At 37.7% G+C, this 18,268-nt stretch overlaps 1 protein-coding gene across 1 annotated transcript in view; it reads left to right on the forward strand.

Annotated features, from left to right (window-relative positions):
• Window positions 1–18,268, forward strand: part of CLIC4 (chloride intracellular channel 4) — a 90,380-nt gene that overhangs the window by 52,400 nt on the left and 19,712 nt on the right. Inside the window, exon 3 of the mRNA XM_036843564.1 lies at window positions 12,216–12,341. Coding sequence (XP_036699459.1) covers window positions 12,216–12,341 — 126 coding nt within the window. The remainder of the gene's footprint in view (window positions 1–12,215; window positions 12,342–18,268) is intronic.

The raw sequence follows: 18,268 nt of genomic DNA on the forward strand, positions 1-18,268 counted from the left end.
GTATATATGTCAATGCTACTCTCTCACTTCATCCCAGCTTACCCTTCCCCCTCCCCATGTCCTCAAGTCCATTCTCTACATCTGTGTCTTTATTCCTGTCCTGCCCCTAGGTTCATCAGAACCTTTTTTTTTTTTTTTAGATTCCCTATATATGTGTTAGCATATGGTATTTGTTTTTCCCTTTCTGACTTACTTCACTCTGTATGACAGACTCTAGGTCCAACCACCTCACTACAAATAACTCAATTTTGTTTCTTTTTATGGCTGAGTAATATTCCATTGTATATATGTGCCACATCTTCTTTATCCATTCATCTCTCTTTTTTTTTTTTTTTTAATATGGATACATGGGAGCCATGTTTTTTTTTTTTTAAGTATTTGTTTATTTATTTATTTATGGCTGTGTTGGGTCTTCGTTTCTGTGCGAGGGCTTTCTCTAGTTGTGGCAAGCGGGGGCCACTCTTCATCGCGGTGCGCGGGCCTCTCACTATCGCGGCCTCTCTTGTTGCGGAGCACAGGCTCCAGAAGCGCAGGCTCAGTAATTGTGGCTCACGGGCCCAGTTGCTCCGCGGCATGTGGGATCTTCCCAGACCAGGGCTCGAACCCGTGTCCCCTGCATTATTGGCAGGCAGATTCTCAACCACTGCGCCACTAGGGAAGCCCCATCCATTCATCTCTTGATGGACACTTAGGTTGCTTCCATGTCCTGGCTATTGTACATAGTGCTGCAGTGAACATTGTGGTACATGACTCTTTTTGAATTATGGTTTTCTCAGGGTATATGCCCAGTAGTGGGATTGCTGGGTCATATGGTAGTTCTATTTTTAGTTTTTTAAGGAACCTCCATACTGTTCTCCATAGAGGCTGTGTCAATTTACATTCCCACCAGCAGTGCAAGAGGGTTCTCTTTTCTCCACACCCTCTCCAGCATTTATTGTTTGTAGATTTTTTGATGATGGCCATTCTGTCCAGTGTGAGGTGAAACCTCATTGCAGTTTTGATTTGCATTTCTCTAATGATTAGTGATGTTGAGCATCCTTTCATGTGTTTGTTGGCAATCTGTATATCTTCTTCAGAGAAATGTCTGTTTAGGTCTTCTGCCCATTTTTGGATTGGGTTGTTTGTTTTTTTGAAATTGAGCTGCATGAGCTGCTTATATATTTTGGAGATTAATCCTTCGTCAGTTGCTTCGTTTGCAAATATTTTCTCCTATTTTCGTCTTGTTTATGGTTTCCTTTGCTGGGCAAAAGCTTTTAAGTTTCATTAGGTCCCATTTGTTTATTTTTGTTTTTATTTCCATTTCTCTAGGAGGTGGGTCAAAAAGGATCTTGCTGTGATTTATGTCATAGAGTGTTCTGCCTATGTTTTCCTCTAAGAGTTTGATAGTGTCTGGCCTTACATTTAGGTCTTTAATCCATTTTGAGTTTATTTTTGTGTATGGTGTTAGGGAGTGTTCTAATTTCATTCTTTCACATGTAGCTGTCCAGTTTTCCCAACACCACTTATTGAAGAGGCTGTCTTTTCTCCATTGTATAGTCTTGCCTCCTTTATCAAAGGTAAGGTGACCATATGTGTGTGTGTTTATCTCTGGGCTTTCTATCCTGTTCCATTGATCTGTATTTCTGTTTTTGTGTCAGCACCATATTGTCTTGATTACTGTAGCTTTGTAGTATAGTCTGAAGTCAGGGAGCCTGATGCCTCCAGCTCCGTTTTTCTTTCTCAAGATTGCTTTAGCTATTCGGGGTCTTTTGTATTTCCATACAAATTGTGAAATTTTTTGTCCTAGTTCTGTGAAAAATGCCATTGGTAGTTTGATAGGGATTGCATTGACTCTGTAGATTGCTTTTCGTAGTATAGTCATTTTCACAATGTTGATTCTTCCAACCCAAGAACATGGTATATCTCTCCATCTGTTTGTATCATCTTTAATTTCTTTCATCATTGTCTTATAGTTTTCTGCATACAGGTCTTTTGTCTCCTTAGGTAGGTTTATCCCTAGGTATTTTATTCTTTTTGTTGCAGTGGTAAATGGGAGTGTTTCCTTAATTTCTCTTTCAGATTTTTCGTCATTAGTGTATAGGAAAGCAAGAGATTTCTGTGCATTAATTTTGTATCCTGCTACTTTACCATATTCATTGATTAGCTCTAGTAGTTTTCTGGTAGCATCTTTAGGATTCTCTATGTATAGTATCATGTCATCTGCAAACAGTGACAGTTTTAATTCTTCTTTTCTGATTTGGTTTCCTTTTATTTCTTTTTCTTCTCTGACTGCTGTGGCTAAAACTTCCAAAACTATGTTGAATAATAGTGGTGAGAGTGGGCAACCTTGTCTTGTTCCTAATCTTAGCGGAAATGGTTTCAGTTTTTCACCATTGAGAACGATGTTGGCTGTGGGTTTGTCATATATGGCCTATATTATGTTGAGGTAACTTCCCTCTGTGACTACTTTCTAGAGAGTTTTTATCATAAATGGGTGTTGAATTTTGCTGAAAGCTTTTTCTGCATCTATTGAGATTATCATATGGTTTTTATCCTTCAATTTGTTAATATGGTGTATCATATTGATTGATTTGTGTATATTGAAGCGTCCTTGCATTCCTGGGATTAAACCCCACTTGATCGTGGTGTATGATCCTTTTAATGTGCTGTTGGATTCTGTTTGCTAGTATTTTGTTGAGGATTTTTGCATCTATGTTCATCAGCGATATTGGCCTGTAGTTTTCTTTTTTTGTGACCTCTTTGTCTGGTTTTGGTATCAGGGTGATGGTGGCCTCATAGAATGAGTTTGGGAGTGTTCCTCCCTCTGCTATATATTTTGGAAGAGTTTGAGAAGGATAGGTGTTAACGCTTCTCTAAATGTTTGATAGAATTTGCCTGTGAAGCCATCTGGTCCTGGGCTTTTGTTTGTTGGAAGATTTTTAATCACAGTTTCAATTTCACTGCTTGTGATTGGTCTGTTTATATTTTCTGTTTCTTCCTGGTTCAGTCTCAGAAGCTTGTGCTTTTCTAAGAAGTTGTCCATTTCTTCCAGGTTGTCCATTTTATTGGCATATAGCTGCTTGTAGTAATCTCTCATGATCCTTTGTATTTCTGCAGTGTCAGCTGTTACTTCTTTTTAATTTCTAATTCTGTTCATTTGAGTCTTCTCCCTTTTTTTCTGGATGAGTCTGGCTAATGGTTTATCAATTTTGTTTATCTTCTCAAAGAACCAGCTTTTAGTTTTATTGATCTTTGATGTTGTTTCCTTCATTTCTTTTTCATTTATTTCTGATTTGATCTTTATGATTTCTTTCCTTCTGCTAACTTTGGGGTTTTTTTTGTCCTTCTTTTTCTAATTGCTTTCGGTGTAAGGTTAGGTTGTTTATTTGAGATGTTTCTTGTTTTTTGAGGTAGGATTGTATTGCTATAAACGTCCCTCTTAGAACTGCTTTTGCTGCATCCCATAGGTTTTGGGTCATCATGTTTTCATTGTCATTTGTTTCTAGGTATTTTTTGATTTCCTCTTTGATTTCTTCAGTGATCTCCTGATTATTTAGTAGTGTATTGTTTAGCCTCCATGTGTTTGCATTTTTTACAGGTTTTTTCCTGTAACTGATACCTAGTCTCATAGCGTTGTGGTCGGAAAAGATACTTGATACGATTTCAACTTTGTTAAATTTACCAAGGCTTGATTTGTGACCCAAGATATGATCTATTCTGGAGAATGTTCCATGAGCACTTGAGAAGAAAGTGTATTCTGTTGTTTTTGGATGGAATGTCCTATAAATATCAATTAAGTCCATCTTGTCTAATGTGTCATTTAAAGCTTGTGTTTCCTTATTTATTTTCATTTTGGATGATCTGTCCATTGGTGAAAGTGGGGTGTTAAAGTCCCCTACTATTATTGTGTTGCTGTTGATTTCCCCTTTTATGGCTGTTAGCATTTTCCTTATGTATTGAGGTGCTCCTATATGTTGGGTGCATAAATATTTACAACCTTCTTCTTGGATGGATCCCTTATAGTAGTCTTTATTTTAAAGTCTATTTTGTCTGATACAAGAATTGCTACTCCAGCTTTCTTTTGATTTCCATTTGCATGGAATATTTTTTTCCATCCCCTCACTTTCAGTCTGTATGTGTCCCTAGGTCTGAAGTGGGTCTCTTGTAGACAGCATATATACAGGTCTTGTTTTTGTATCCATTCAGCCAGTCTATGTCTTTTGGTTGGAGCATTTAATCCATTTACATTTAAGGTAATTATCGATATGTATGTTCCTATTACCATTTTCTTAATTGTTTTGGGTTTGTTTTTGGAGGTCTTTTCCTTCTCTTGTGTTTCCTGCCTAGAGAAGTTCCTTTAGCATTTGTTGTAAAGCTAGTTTGGTGATGTTGAATTCTCTTAAATTTTGCTTGTCTGTAAAGGTTTTAATTTCTCTGTTAAATCTGAATGAGATACTTTCTGGGTAGAGTAATCTTGGTTGTAGGTTTTTCCCTTTCATCACTTTAAATATGTCCTGCCACTCCCTTCTGGCTTATAGAGTTTCTGCTGAAAGATCATGTGTTAACCTTATGGGGATTCCCTTGTATGTTATTTGTTGCTTTTCCCTTGCTGCTTTTAATATTTTTTCTTTGCATTTAATCTTTGATAGTTTGATTTATATGTGTCTTCGCATGTTTCTCTTTGGATATATCCTGTATGGGACTCTCTGTGCTTCCTGGACTTGACTGACTATTTATTTTCCCATATTAAGAAAGTTTTCAACTATAATCTCTTCAAATATTTTCTCAGTCCCTTTCTTTTTCTTTTCTTCTTCTGGGACCCCTATAATTCGAATGTTGGTGCGTTTAATGTTATCCCAGAGGTCTCTGAGACTGTCCTCAATTCTTTTCATTCTTTTTTCTTTATTCTGCTCTGTGATAGTTATTTCCACTATTTTACCTTCCACGTCACTTACTGTTCTTCTGCCTCAGTTATTCTGCTATTGATTCCTTCTAGAGATATTTTAATTTCATTTATTGTGTTGTTCATCATTGTTTGTTTGCTCTTTAGTTCCTCTAAGTTCTTGTTAAACGTTTCTTGTATTTTCTCCATTCTATTTCCAAGATTTTGGATCTTTACTATCATTACTCTGAATTCTTTTTCAAGTAGACCGCCTATTTCCTCTTCATTTGTTTGGTCTGGTGGGTGTTTACCTTGCTCCTTCATCTGCTGCATATTTCTCTGTCTTCTCATTTTGTTTAACTTACTCTGTTTGGGGTCTCCTTTTCGCAGGCTGCAGGTTCATAGTTCCCGTTGTTTTTGGTGTCTGCCCCCAGTGGGTGAGGTTGTTTCAGTGGCTTGCTGGCCGTTGGGTGGAGCTGGGTCTTAGCGTTGAGATGGAGATCTCTGGGAGAGCTCTCGCTGATTGATATTACGTGGGGCCAGGAGGTTTCTGTTGGTCCAGTTTCCTGAAGTCAGCTCTCACACCTCAGAGGCTCAGGCCTGACACCAGGCCGGAGCACCAAGACCCTGTCAGCCACACAGCTCAGAAGAAAAGGGAGAAAAAAAGAAAGAAAAATAAATTATTAACATAAAAAATAATAATAATTAAAAAAAAGAGAGCGAACAAACCAGTAAACAAGTACACCAATGATAACAAGTGCTAAAAACTAAACTAAGATAAACATAAATATCAGAAACAAATCAGTCACAGACAGCAAACCCCAAGTCTACAGTTGCTCCTAAAGTCCACCACCTCAATTTTGGGACGATTCGTTGTCCATTCAGGTATTCCACAGATGCAGGGTACTTCAAGTTGACTGTGGGGATTTAATCCGCGGTTCCTGAGGCTGCATGGAGAAATTTCCCTTTCTCCTCTTTGTTTGCCCAGCTCCTGGGGTTCAGCTTTGGTTTTGGCCCTGCCTCTGCTTGTAGGTTGCCCTCAGGCATCTGTTCCCTGCCCAGACAGGAGAGGGTTAAATCAGCGGCTGATTAGGGGGCTCTGGCTCACTCATGCCAGGGAGAGGGAGGGGTACGGTAGTCATAATTGGAATACAGGGCGAGCCTGTGGCGGCAGAGGCCAGCGTGACATTGCAACAGCCTGAGGCGCCGTGTGTTCTCCCAGGGAAGTTGTGCCTGGATCACGGGACCCTGGCAGTGGTGGGCTGCACAGCCTCCGGGGGCTGTGGTGTGGAGAGTGACCTGTGCTTGCACACAGGATTCTTGGTGGCAGTGGCAGCAGCCTTAGCGTTTCATGCCCGTCTCTGGGGTCCGAGCTGATAGCCATGGCTCGTGCCTGTCTCTGGAGCTCTCTTAGGCGGTGCTCTGCCTACTGTGGGCACACGGGAAAGGAATCCCTTCTCCTCGTGCGCCCTGAAACAATGGTCTCTTGCCTCTTTGGCAGGTCCAGACTTTTTCCCGGACTCCCTCCCGACTAGCTGTGGTGCACTAGCCCCCTCAGGCTGTGTTCACGCAGCCAACCCCAGTCCTCTCCCTGGGATCTGACCTCCAAAGCCCGAGCCTCAGCTCCCAGCCCCCGCCCGCCCCGGCGGGTGAGCAGACAAGCCTCTCAGGCTGGTGAGAGCTGGTTGGCACCGATCTCTGTGCGGGAATCTCTCCGCTTTGCCCTCTGCACCCCTGTTGCTGCGCTCTCCTCCGTGGCTTCAAAGCTTCCCCCCTGCCTACCCCTTGTTTCCACCAGTGAAGGGGCTTCCTAGTGTGTGGAGAGTTTTCCTCCTTCACAGCTCCGTCCCAGAGGTGCAGGTCCCATCCCTAGTCTTTTGTCTCTGTTTTTTCTTTTTTCTTTTGCCCTACCCAGGTACGTGGGGGAGTTTCTTGCCTTTTGGGAAGTCTGAGGTCTTCTGCCAGTGTTCAGTAGGTGTTCTTTAGGAGTTGTTCCACTTGTAGAAGTCTTTTTGATGTATTTGTGGGGAGGAAGGTGATCTCCAGGTCTCACTCCTCCGCCATCTTGAAGGTCCCCCCTAGTTTTTTCTCTTTATATATTTCCTTTTCTTCATCTAGAAACAAACTTACTCTGGTAAGTAATGGTGAAAATAAAAAGCCCCCAAGATATTGGAGAATATTCACGCTCTCATCTCAAGGCATGAATTCTATGCATTTTGCTTTTCCTAGATATCACTTAAGGGAAACATTTGAATGAATTTGAATGAATTCTTGAATATTTATTGAAGACCTTTTATGAAAAAAACCAAAGATGCCCTGAAAATTTTAGCCATTGCTTATTCAGTTTCATTTTTCTCACACTGCAGTTCTTGAAATGTTAAGTTTCTGCGAAGCATCTGTAAAAATGAGCCTTTGTGGGTCAAATGAAACACCCGAGACCTTAGAGTGCCAGTGAGGACTTGAAGTTGAAGAATCTTAGATTCTATCTGTTTGCTGACTTGATAACAACCTCTAAGTGAGTCACTTCAATGCGTACAACTTGTCCATTTATTTGGCGTCTACTGATCTGTTAGGGGCATTAAAGTTTCTTCTCAAATTTACTTTCACTTGGAGTAAGGACCTAACATGATTGTGCTTTATCTCAACAGTTAATCCTGAAAATAGTTTTATCATCTTTAAAAAAAAATCTTTATAGCCTTTTAGCAGAAACAAGAAGGACTATTTGCTAGTCATTAATGTTAAGGAAAATTGGTAAACATATGCCTGGTTTCACTTTACATACACACTTCTATATTAATCAGATTTCTTATTACCAGTTAATGCTAGATAACCAGTTTTGAACCATCAGACTCAGAGTTTAAAACTGCCAATTTCATCACTTGTATAAAGTTTAGTTCACTGTCACACCCATTATTTGATTTGATCTTTACGGGCAGAGCCAATCTTATATCCATAGTACAAATGAGGAAATCTAGACCCAAAGAGGTTGTGATTTACTTAGTCACATAGCTGGTGAATGGTAGAACTGTTCAATTTGGGACTTTAACCAGGTCCTTTTTATTCGGTCTTTGGTTCTTTCTTCTCTACCATGCTAACTTTATCCCTCCTCTAATAAATTTTGAGATCTTGAAAGCTGTCATAATTTATTATAGAAGTAATAGCTGCTATTTATTTTGCCGCCCTCCCTTATGGGTTATTTTAAAGCATTGATTTCTTTCTTCTCCCTTACCTAAATCCACCCTGTTCATAAAAAAATTATTACCTTATATTTAGGCATTAATGGACTGTTTGTTAGTCATAAAAATGTTGGTGGATATGTTTTATAACTTTGGAATGAGAAAAGTGGCTTCCAGGTGATCACAGTTTGTGTATGATGAGATTAAAGAACATTCTTATTCGTCACTGGCATCGATGGGAAATGTGTGTATTCTCTTTTTCTTGTGTACTTTATACAGTTTTATTAGCCCTACTTGCTGTGGTGAGATACTGTTGTTCTTGCTTACCTTTGTGCTACCTTTTTAAACTTTAAAGTGTTAGGATTTGAAAATAAATATATAAACCCTAAACTGTTAGGATTTCTAGACTCTTGATTATGTACAAGGTCTTCCTGAGTTGAGTAGGAAGTAAATTATAAGTGGGAACAAATGTGAGTCTGACTGAGAACATGAGTGGGTGACTTGAAGATTAGAGATGACTGTGGTCTTGGACATGCTGGACCCTTTAGTGATCAAAGAACAGGTGGTTAAGATGATGAGTAAGAAGGAATAACAAAAAGAAACCAGTGAAATGTGGAATTCCCTGGCAGTCCAGTGGTTAGAACTGTGCACTTTCCTTGCCATGCCCATGGGGCCCAGGTTCAGTCCCTGGTCAGGGAACTAAGATCCTGCAAGCCGCGTGGTATGGCCAGAGGCGGGGAGAGAAAAACAGTGAAATGAAAAACAGAACAGGATTAGTTCTGACTTGGAGCTGAGTACTTATAAAAGTTACTGAAACCTTATAGGCATACCTCACTATTTAAATAAATGTGCATCTGGAAGACTTACTCAAGTTTCACGTATTCCAATCATTTTGTGCTCAACTTTACCTTGTCCAACCAAGGAATGCTCAGTAAAATAATCAAGAGTTGAAAATCAAATCAGATTTTGACTTTAAAAAGTTCTCTTTCGGGGGCTTCCCTGGTGGTGCAGTGGTTGAGAGTCTGCCTGCCAATGCAGGGGACACGGGTTCGAGCCCTGGTCTGGAAGGATCCCACGTGCCGCGGAGCGGCTGGGCCCGTGAGCCACAACTGCTGAGCCTGCGTGTCTGGAGCCTGTGCTCCGCAACAAGAGAGGCCGCGACAGTGAGAGGCCCGTGCACCGCGATGAAGAGTGGCCCCCGCTTGCCGCAACTAGAGAAAGCCCTCGCATAGAAACGAAGACCCAACACAGCCAAAAATATAAATAAATAAATTTTTAAAAAAAAGTTCTCTTTCGGAGCTTAGGTTTCTGTAGCAGTTGATAGATAGTCTTATTTTTCTTTGGCTTGGGAAGGAGATAGGCTCTAGAACTTGAGTAGAGGGAGGCTCTGAGTCAGAACATTTGGACTAATTGGATAATTAATAAGCCTTTATATATTTGATTACAATGTAGTAATAGATGAGGCACTTTCCAAACCTAAATTGAGAGAGAGACAAGGGTGTGTGTGCAGGGCAATGGGAGGGAAAGAAAGGGAGAAAGAGAGATAATTGATATGAATAAGACCATAATTGAAAAGCTGGGCTGAGTATAGATTTTAGGGTACACTCTATTTTAAAAATTCTTTTTAATGACAAAGTATTTCACCTTCATGATACACTTAGAGATATCCTTTATTTATTCAAATTCCATGCATTTGTGGTAAGGATGGAAGGAAGGAAGGTCTATAGTAGGTGGAAAAGTTCTTTGAAGCAATATATTATAATATTTTTTTAAGTTTAAGTTTTTAAAGTTCATCTTTTTAATTATGAAAGTATTCAAACATATACACAGAAAGAGTAAACTTCCCCATAACTTCAATTCTGTTAAGATTTCGCTTCCAGTTGCTTTGTCCCCTTTTTGCTTCTTTTTCTTTTTCTTTTTTTTTTTTTCCCCTGAAATATTTTAAAGCACATCCCAGGAATCCTGTCATTTCACCTCTACTCATTTCAGTGTACATCTCCAAACAATAATGACATGTCCTTAACTAACCACAATGCCATTATAACATCTAGTTCCCAGTATACAATCCAGTTTGCCCAGTTGTCTCCAAAATATCATATCTTTGGCTGGTTTGTTCAAATTAGGATTCAAACAAATTCTACTCGTATTTGGTTGTTATGTCTCTTAAATTTTTCTTAATCCACAACAATCCCTTCAAACTCCCATTTGTGGCTTTTTGTCCCCATGCCATTGACTGGTAGAAATCTAATTAGTTGAACTGTAGATTGCCCCAAATTCTGGATTTGGCTGATTGCTTCCTTGTGGTATCATTTAATTTTGTTCTGTAACTCCTTGTGTTTCCTGTAAATGAACTTTTTGGTCCCAGCACCCCTTTATCTTTTTTTTTTTTTTTTAACATCTTTATTGGAGTATAATTGCTATAAATGGTGTGTTAGTTTCTGCTTTATAACAAAGTGAATCAGTTATACATATACATATGTTCCCATATCTCTTCCCTCTTGCATCTCCCTCCCTCCCACCCTCCCTATCCCACCCCTCTAGGTGGTCACAAAGCACTGAGCTGATCTCCCTGTGCTATGCGGTTGCTTCCCACTAGCTATCTATTTTACGTTTGGTAGTGTATATATGTCCATGCCACTCTCACTTTGTCACAGCTTACCCTTCCCCCTTCCCATATCCTCAAGTCCATTCTCTAGTAGGTCTGTGTCTTTATTCCCGCCAGGACCCCTTTATACTCTTAAATTATTGAGGACCTCAAAGAGCTTTCAGTTATTATTGATTTTACTATATTAGAAATTAAAACTGAGAAATTTAAAATATTTACTAATTCATTTAAGTAAAACAATCATGAACTCATTGTTATCACAAAATTTTTTAAGAATTAAAAATATCTGTATTTGCCAAAACAAAATTAGAGAGAAGAATGGCATTGTTTTATATTTTTGTACCTATCTAATGTCTGCCTTAACAGAAGACAGATTCTCATATCTGCTTCTGTATATATTACCTTGTGATGACACACACCAAGTAGCCTATGGAAAACTCCACTATACAGGCATGAGAGAATGAGAGTGAAAAAGGTAAATGATGTCAGTATTATGCGAATGGTTTTGACCTCATGGACCATCTGATGAAAGGGTCCCCTAGATCACAATTTTAGAGACAGCTGCCCAAGGAGACCTAGTTTTAGAGTCAGGTTTGACTTATTTGGTAAGAATATTTCATAGGTGGTGATGTATACCTCATATTTTATCATTAGGATGCACACCATATCTGTCATGTTATTGACTCTAGGATTCATTGGTAGGCTTAGGTGAGCCATTTTGCTTTTTAATAGGGTAGCATACGAGTTTCACCATTTTTATCAGTGTTCTGTGTATTTTCAGTTTCTCCTAATTCATAGGAGGAAAATGTCTTCATTATTTAATTTTGAATTTCTTTGATGATTGGGTTCTTGGACACTTTTCCATGCGTTCACTTATCTATTGCTTATCAATTTATTTTGACCCATACCTACTTGAATTTTTGATGAATTTGGACAAAATCCTTCTTATTTACTATACTATTTTTTCCATTCTATGTTGCTTCTTACCTTTGTTTATGCTATTTTTTATATATTGAAGTAATTTTGGTATTAGATAGTCAAATCTCATGATCTTTTTCATTGTTAAGTCTGGACTTATAGGAAAATGGAGAAGTAGCATTTGAGTTTGAAATGTTATGGAAAAGGACTGTAGGAATCAGCTGCTCTTCTTCCTTATTAAAAAAAAGAAAAGAAAAGGAAGGCCTAGAGAAGTAGAGAAGTTATAGTTTGCCCATCTTTACACAGTGAGTTGGTGCCAGAGTTGAGACTAGAGACTGACTTTCCCAAGTCTTCTTCCCCTCATTCCACCTCCATTTCTAATAAGTACCTCAGTTACATTTGGAATGAGAATGAAGAACTTTGTCTTTGGTTAAAATCAAAGACTTTTAATTTTTTTATCCTAAATTATGTGCTTTGTGGATGTTTGCTTCTTACTAGAGTACTATTGTGGCTGTTATACTTAGTGGAAAAAATACTATTTCTTATTCATTTTTATATATTTTAAAATTTAGAATCACTCTGAGAATGTTAAGTATTGTTGCTTCTCAGTTAGAGTAAAAAATGACCTGATTTTGACCACTATTTTGCCTAACAGGAAGCCTGCAGACCTGCAGAACTTGGCTCCGGGGACCCACCCACCATTTATAACTTTCAACAATGAGGTCAAAACGGATGTAAATAAGATTGAAGAATTTCTTGAAGAAGTCTTATGCCCCCCCAAGTGAGTATTGAAGAAAATATGCATGGAAATATTGCCATCTCTTTAAAGTTTGTCTTATCTGGCCCTTAGAGACATTTCTCCTGATTGTACTTGAGTTAAATTGTCTCAGCATTAAGTTGGAATGACTAGCACTTTTCTTCATACATTATAATGCTACACAAATGTCAGAATTGGCTGCCAGCTAAGCCAGTAAGCCACACTAAGAAAGATAGGAATCTGATTAAGCTATAGAGTACCTGGTGAAAGTAGGTTTGGGACACATGAGATAGGTCAGGAAAGACTGGTTATTTGAGGTCCCAAAATGAGAGAGAAGTTTAGGGAGAAGAAAAGATGGGGAAGGAAAGGTTCAAACTGAACCCAGCCAGAATATCTAAGCAGGAGTGTGGTACAGGTTGCTGGGAGATTTCCTATCAGGCCATTTTATTAATTTATTTATTTTATTTTTGGTTGTGTTGGGTCTTCGTTTCTGTGCGAGGGCTTTCTCTAGTTGCGGCAAGCGGGGGCCACTCTTCATCGCGGTGCGCGGGCCTCTCACTATCGCGGCCTCTCTTGTTGCGGAGCACCGGCTCCAGACGCGCAGGCTCAGTAGTTGTGGCTCACGGGCCCAGTTGCTTCGTGGCATGTGGGATCTTCCCAGACCAGGGCTCGAACCCGTGTCCCCTGCATTAGCAGGCAGATTCTCAACCACTGCGCCACCAGGGAAGCCCTATCAGGCCATTTTAAAGGTAACTTTCTGAAGCTACCATGCAAGGGAATTAACTTTTTAGATTGTGTCCCTGGGATTCCAGTTTTATTTAGCTATTTCTTTGAGGGGTTCTGGATCCCCCAGTCTTGCATATTAGCCCACATGGTTAATGATTTTAAAGTACTCAACTATTTACTATATTGTGAGGTGTAGTTGAGGAATAGGTGTACTGTAATGACAGTTACCTAAATTGCAACTATGCATCATAATGTAATCTTGGCATAGGTTCAAAGCATCATTGGTTTCTTTTAGGCTTTTCCAGTTTCATTATCCTGAAAACTGGAATGTTTCTTCTGGCCCAAACCTTTTCTTGTTAGTTGTCTTTCACCCTCCATATATACAGATAAATTACCCTGAATTGGGATTAATGGGTCAGAGAGTTCTAAAATAATAGTTACTCAGTATTCATTCCTTCATTTATTAGTTTATCCTGCAAACAGTTACTGGGCAACAAAGCCCTATGGATATAATAGTTAATAAGATAGTTCCTGCTCTCAAGAAGTGCAGTCAAATATGTATGAAGAGATAGTGGTGCTGTGGGAGGGTGAGTAGAAGCAGAAAAGACTTTATAGAAAGAGATAACACTTGAACTGAGCTTTAATTGAAAAAAAAAAAATGACCTTTCGCAGGTGAATGAAGGGATGACAGACGTTCCAAGCAGAAAAATAATTTTGGATAAATAGTGTTTCTTTGGGGGACCTAAAGCTGTGGCTGGAGCATAGCATGCAGGGTTGGGGATGGTAGGCAGGAAGGCTGCCAGGAGACATATGAATAATGACGCCTCTGTCTACAACTAGCCCATCTTCAATTGTGAACAGAATTGCCCTCTGTTTAGCAATCTTATACTAAGCTTAAAATTCATTTTCTTAATCGTGTATTCTAAAGCGTATTCTCTGCCTTCCTTCCTGTCTTTCTAAGACCCTCAAACTTCTTTTTTTTTTTTAATTTTTATTTTTTGGGGTATAGTTGCTTCACAATGTTGTGCTAGTTTCTGCTGTACAGTGAAGTGACTCAGCCATATGTAAGCCTCAAAACTTTTTTATCTCTGCTTTCCAGGAGTCCTAACCTTCCTTCCATCCCTAGTAAAGTTTCTCTAGACCAACATTAATAAAACTATATTTGACTTTTCCTCCAGGCCATGTATATAGTTAGAATACTGATAAATCAAAACTGGGATCCTTGTAAAAATATAAATTGAAGCTGTATACACATAAGTAAGGAACTATTATGAACATGCATTCAGCTTAGTAGAAATAACTTTTCAGATATTGTTTTGCATCATAGAACATACTGGATCTCTTTTACTCTTTTTATGTATGTATGTATATTTTACCCTTTTTATTCTTAAAGTCTGTCAGCTCTGAGGAAAGCTCCATATTTGCCATCTTATCCTCAGACACTAATGAAAGTGATCTTCCTCTCATAACTGTAGATCATTGTATCAACATTAAATTATAAATAGAGAAACAGTTTGAATGACATTCATTCTCTGTGAAGGAAGCTGTATGTTGTTTTAAAGCATTGTCTAAAATGTTTGTTGTGTAAATCCTTCCAAGGATATTTACGTTTTTGAAATCAGTATGCTGATAACATTATATACCATTTCAGTAAAATGGGCATTTTCTCATATTCTCTTCTAGCCTTCTTCTTCAACAATAGCAGCAATAACAACAACAAAAATAATTTTCATTATTCTTTCTTATTTTTCTCAGAGGGAATAAATATTAACAGAAATAGTAGAGCTAATATCAAAATATTCAATTTTTTTGGCATCCAGTACTCTGTAAGACACCGTAGCTTTTTTTTTTTTTTTTTTTGGGCTGTGCCACGTGGCTTGTGGGATCTTAGTTTCCCAGCCAGGGACTGAACCCGGGCCCTTGGCATTGAGAGCGCGGCGTCCTAACCACTGGACCGCCAGGGAATTCCCTCATTTTGCTTTTCATATATAGAAAATTTAGCTTCATTTCATTTGGGCATATTCATAGAGATACTCTAACCAGAAATGATCTTTTCTTTCGGTTTAAATAATTTAATTTAAAACTTGGAGATCTTTCTGTTATAAAGGGTTCATAATCCACTAAATTCTCGCTATGGTTAATTTTCCTTGTTTTTATGTTGAAGTTTATATTCTGAAGAGAGTTTCTAAATAAAGTTTAAAATTTTACTTTATATAGAAGGGAATATTTTTGATGTTACTAATGCCTCTGCTATTATTAACTAACATTGAAGTGCTAATTATGTGCCATGCACTGTGCATTGTGGATTATTTTGTGGATTATCTCAATTAATCCTCTCAAAGACTTTATGAAAAAACTGAAGATGAGTAATCCAAATAATTTGTCCAGGATTTCACAGTTCATGGTGGCAGAGCTGGCATACTTACTTTCAAAGCCAAGTAAAAACAAAAACCTATGCTTGACTTTTATAAAAGGTAAAATGTGAGTCTTTAATTGGAATTGTGCTTTAGTGAGTACAAAATTGAAGGCTAGCTCGAGTTTAGAGGAAGGGTAAGATAGAAAGCAAAGGTAGTTTGTTTTACTGTGATGACCAAATGGGACTGAAGGTGGTTTTCAAACTTAATTTAATGAATCCTTTTTAAAAAGTAGGTGAGGTTTAACTTCTGATGAGGTTTTATTTATATGCATTGGAACAGCATGTTTGGATTGGGAGTACCTTGCCCTTAGTGAGCTCTGTAACACATAATGTGAAATGCGGATCAAACAGCATATTCTCTGTCATGCGGAATTGCTTCTAGAGGATGAGAGGAGGAAGCCTTTCTGGGACCATCACATACATTCTTCTTCCTTTCTTCTGTTCTAGGGCAGCCAGGGGCTGTCTGCCTTTTCTCGGTAGGATAAGGAGGTCTTCAGGTCCTTAGCTGATCCTACTCACACTGATTGTAAGCCTTTTTGTTTCCAGATAGGATGAGGACAAAAGGCAGAAGAGTTGTACAAGCTGGTGGACTCGAATCTAGGATTTCTAATAACATGTTTTTGGCATTTGATGATACTGAGAACAGAGGTGTTTTTATGTGAGCATTTCTGATTTAATCATGACAAATACAAATACAGGCAACTGTCTATTCTAGAGTTGTTTAGAGTTTAGAGACTAATGAAAAGATAAAATCAAGGAGCTTTTGCTGGTCTAGGTAACTATAGGTTTTAAAGAAGAAACTATCTTTCTTCTCTTCTGGGGATATTTTTTTCAGTTCCCCTTGCTTGAAAGAAGGAACTACTTTGCCCAAAAAAAGCTTTCAAAAAAACTTTGAAATTTGGGTTTTTAACTGAAGCAGGCTTGTATACTTGGCTAACTTACTGATAAAAGGATAGAAGGATAGAGGAAGCTAGATAATTTTGGAGAAGAGTTCTATAAACTGTTGTTAAGCCTTTTTTTTTTTTTTAAAAGAGAAATACAACGAAACTTGAGTTTACAGGGATATTTTAATAGACTGTATAACCACACTTTATTCTTACATTAACACAAGAAAGGAGAAAATGTTTGAGATCTTTCTTAAAGGATGGAAGTATTCTTAGCTAGTCTACCATTAATAACAGTCAGTGATGTAATACAGGATGTGATAAAGGACTGATCTGAAAGTCTAAATACCCTGGACGTGCATGTCTATTCTGTTGTTGACACATAGCCTTTTATTAATTATTTGCCTTCCTTTTGTTAAATGTTTAAGTGAATGCTCATAATAACTGAAAAGTATTGCTTTATCAAGCAGTTTGCTAAAACTAATAATGAATTATTAAAATCCAGTGTTCGGGGGGAATGCAAAAAAAAGTTGACAGCTGATTTTGGACCTACCAGTTTAGCATTTGATTTATCTTTTAGGACTTGATCTTTAATAAAACAAAAACAAAACAACACTGGACCTGGGGACAGGAGATGTGAGTTTCAGTTTGACAATACTTTTAGCTAGTCCAGTGATTTTGGGGCCAAGTATGTAAGCTTTCTGGAATATAATTTCCTTTTAGGCAAAATGAGAGATTGAGGTGAGTGGTCTCTTGTAACTATAGTATTGTATGCATTAAATTAATAGTACAAATTTAATTGTCTTGGAGGAGAAGAATAGGACATGTTTAACCTGCTTTAGAGAACACTGTTTTTCTTAAGAATTGTAATAGCATCTATTTCCATATGAATAAAGGATATATGCTGATTGCAGGTCTTTTAATTTTTACCTGTTCATTAAAACAGATCTCTAGTAAGCATGCTTTTATGTGTTGATCATTACAACCCCAGTACTTAGTACAATTCCTGACACATAGTAGATACTTAATAATTAGAATAAATGAATATATGCATGAATAATGAATATATAAATAATCTGTAATTCAAGCCTACCTGTCTATAAGTTATTATGAGAATTATGAAGTTTACTTCATTAGAAAAAGTTGGTACTACTAAATATTGGTTGGGGAAAAGAAGAGTAAATTTGGACTTGGCTAGAGGAAGTCATAGATATATTGAAGAGGCACTTCAATATATTTTGTTCCTTGCACTATTTTTTGTTTGGAATGAGTCAATGAAGGTACTGTATTATAAGCGGTGGAAACATTTAAATTAGAGGCTGGTTGTTTTCATAGTCAAGGGAAATCCAGGAATGTTGAAGCTGGAATTAACTGTTTCAGCTCAGGCAGGGGAAAAAAAAAAGAGAAGGTAAAGTTTTCTATAGTTAGCAGGAAAAAAAATACATATTATATATATACACACATACACATATATATAATATACACACACAGGTGTATAATTTTCACACACAGGTGAAATTTATTTACTATAATCATTCACTGATAAGCTCATTATATAATTAGTTTCATTTCTAATTAAGAAGAACTCTTTAAGCTTAAAAATAGATATTAAACAGAAAAATAACTTGAGCATGTTGGTATTCAATAGATATTTTATATTCTCCTTACCAATGTAGTACTATGTCTAATTTAGAAGATATATCTTTTCTTGAATTTAAAATGGTAAACGTAAAAGATATGAATATAAAAACTAACCTGAAACTACAGCTTACAACTGAACAAATTTTTTTCTAAAAATACCTCACTTTCATTTTTAATTTAAAGAAAAGTAGTAAGACAGCATCTTAAAATATATGAATAAATCTAAACTAGTTCAATGTAAGATTTTTTCCATAGTCTTACCGGCCCCTAGCCCGTTTTGCAGG

The sequence above is a fragment of the Balaenoptera musculus genome, chromosome 1 (genome assembly GCF_009873245.2).
Source record: "Balaenoptera musculus isolate JJ_BM4_2016_0621 chromosome 1, mBalMus1.pri.v3, whole genome shotgun sequence".
Classification (NCBI taxonomy): Eukaryota; Metazoa; Chordata; class Mammalia; order Artiodactyla; family Balaenopteridae; genus Balaenoptera; species Balaenoptera musculus.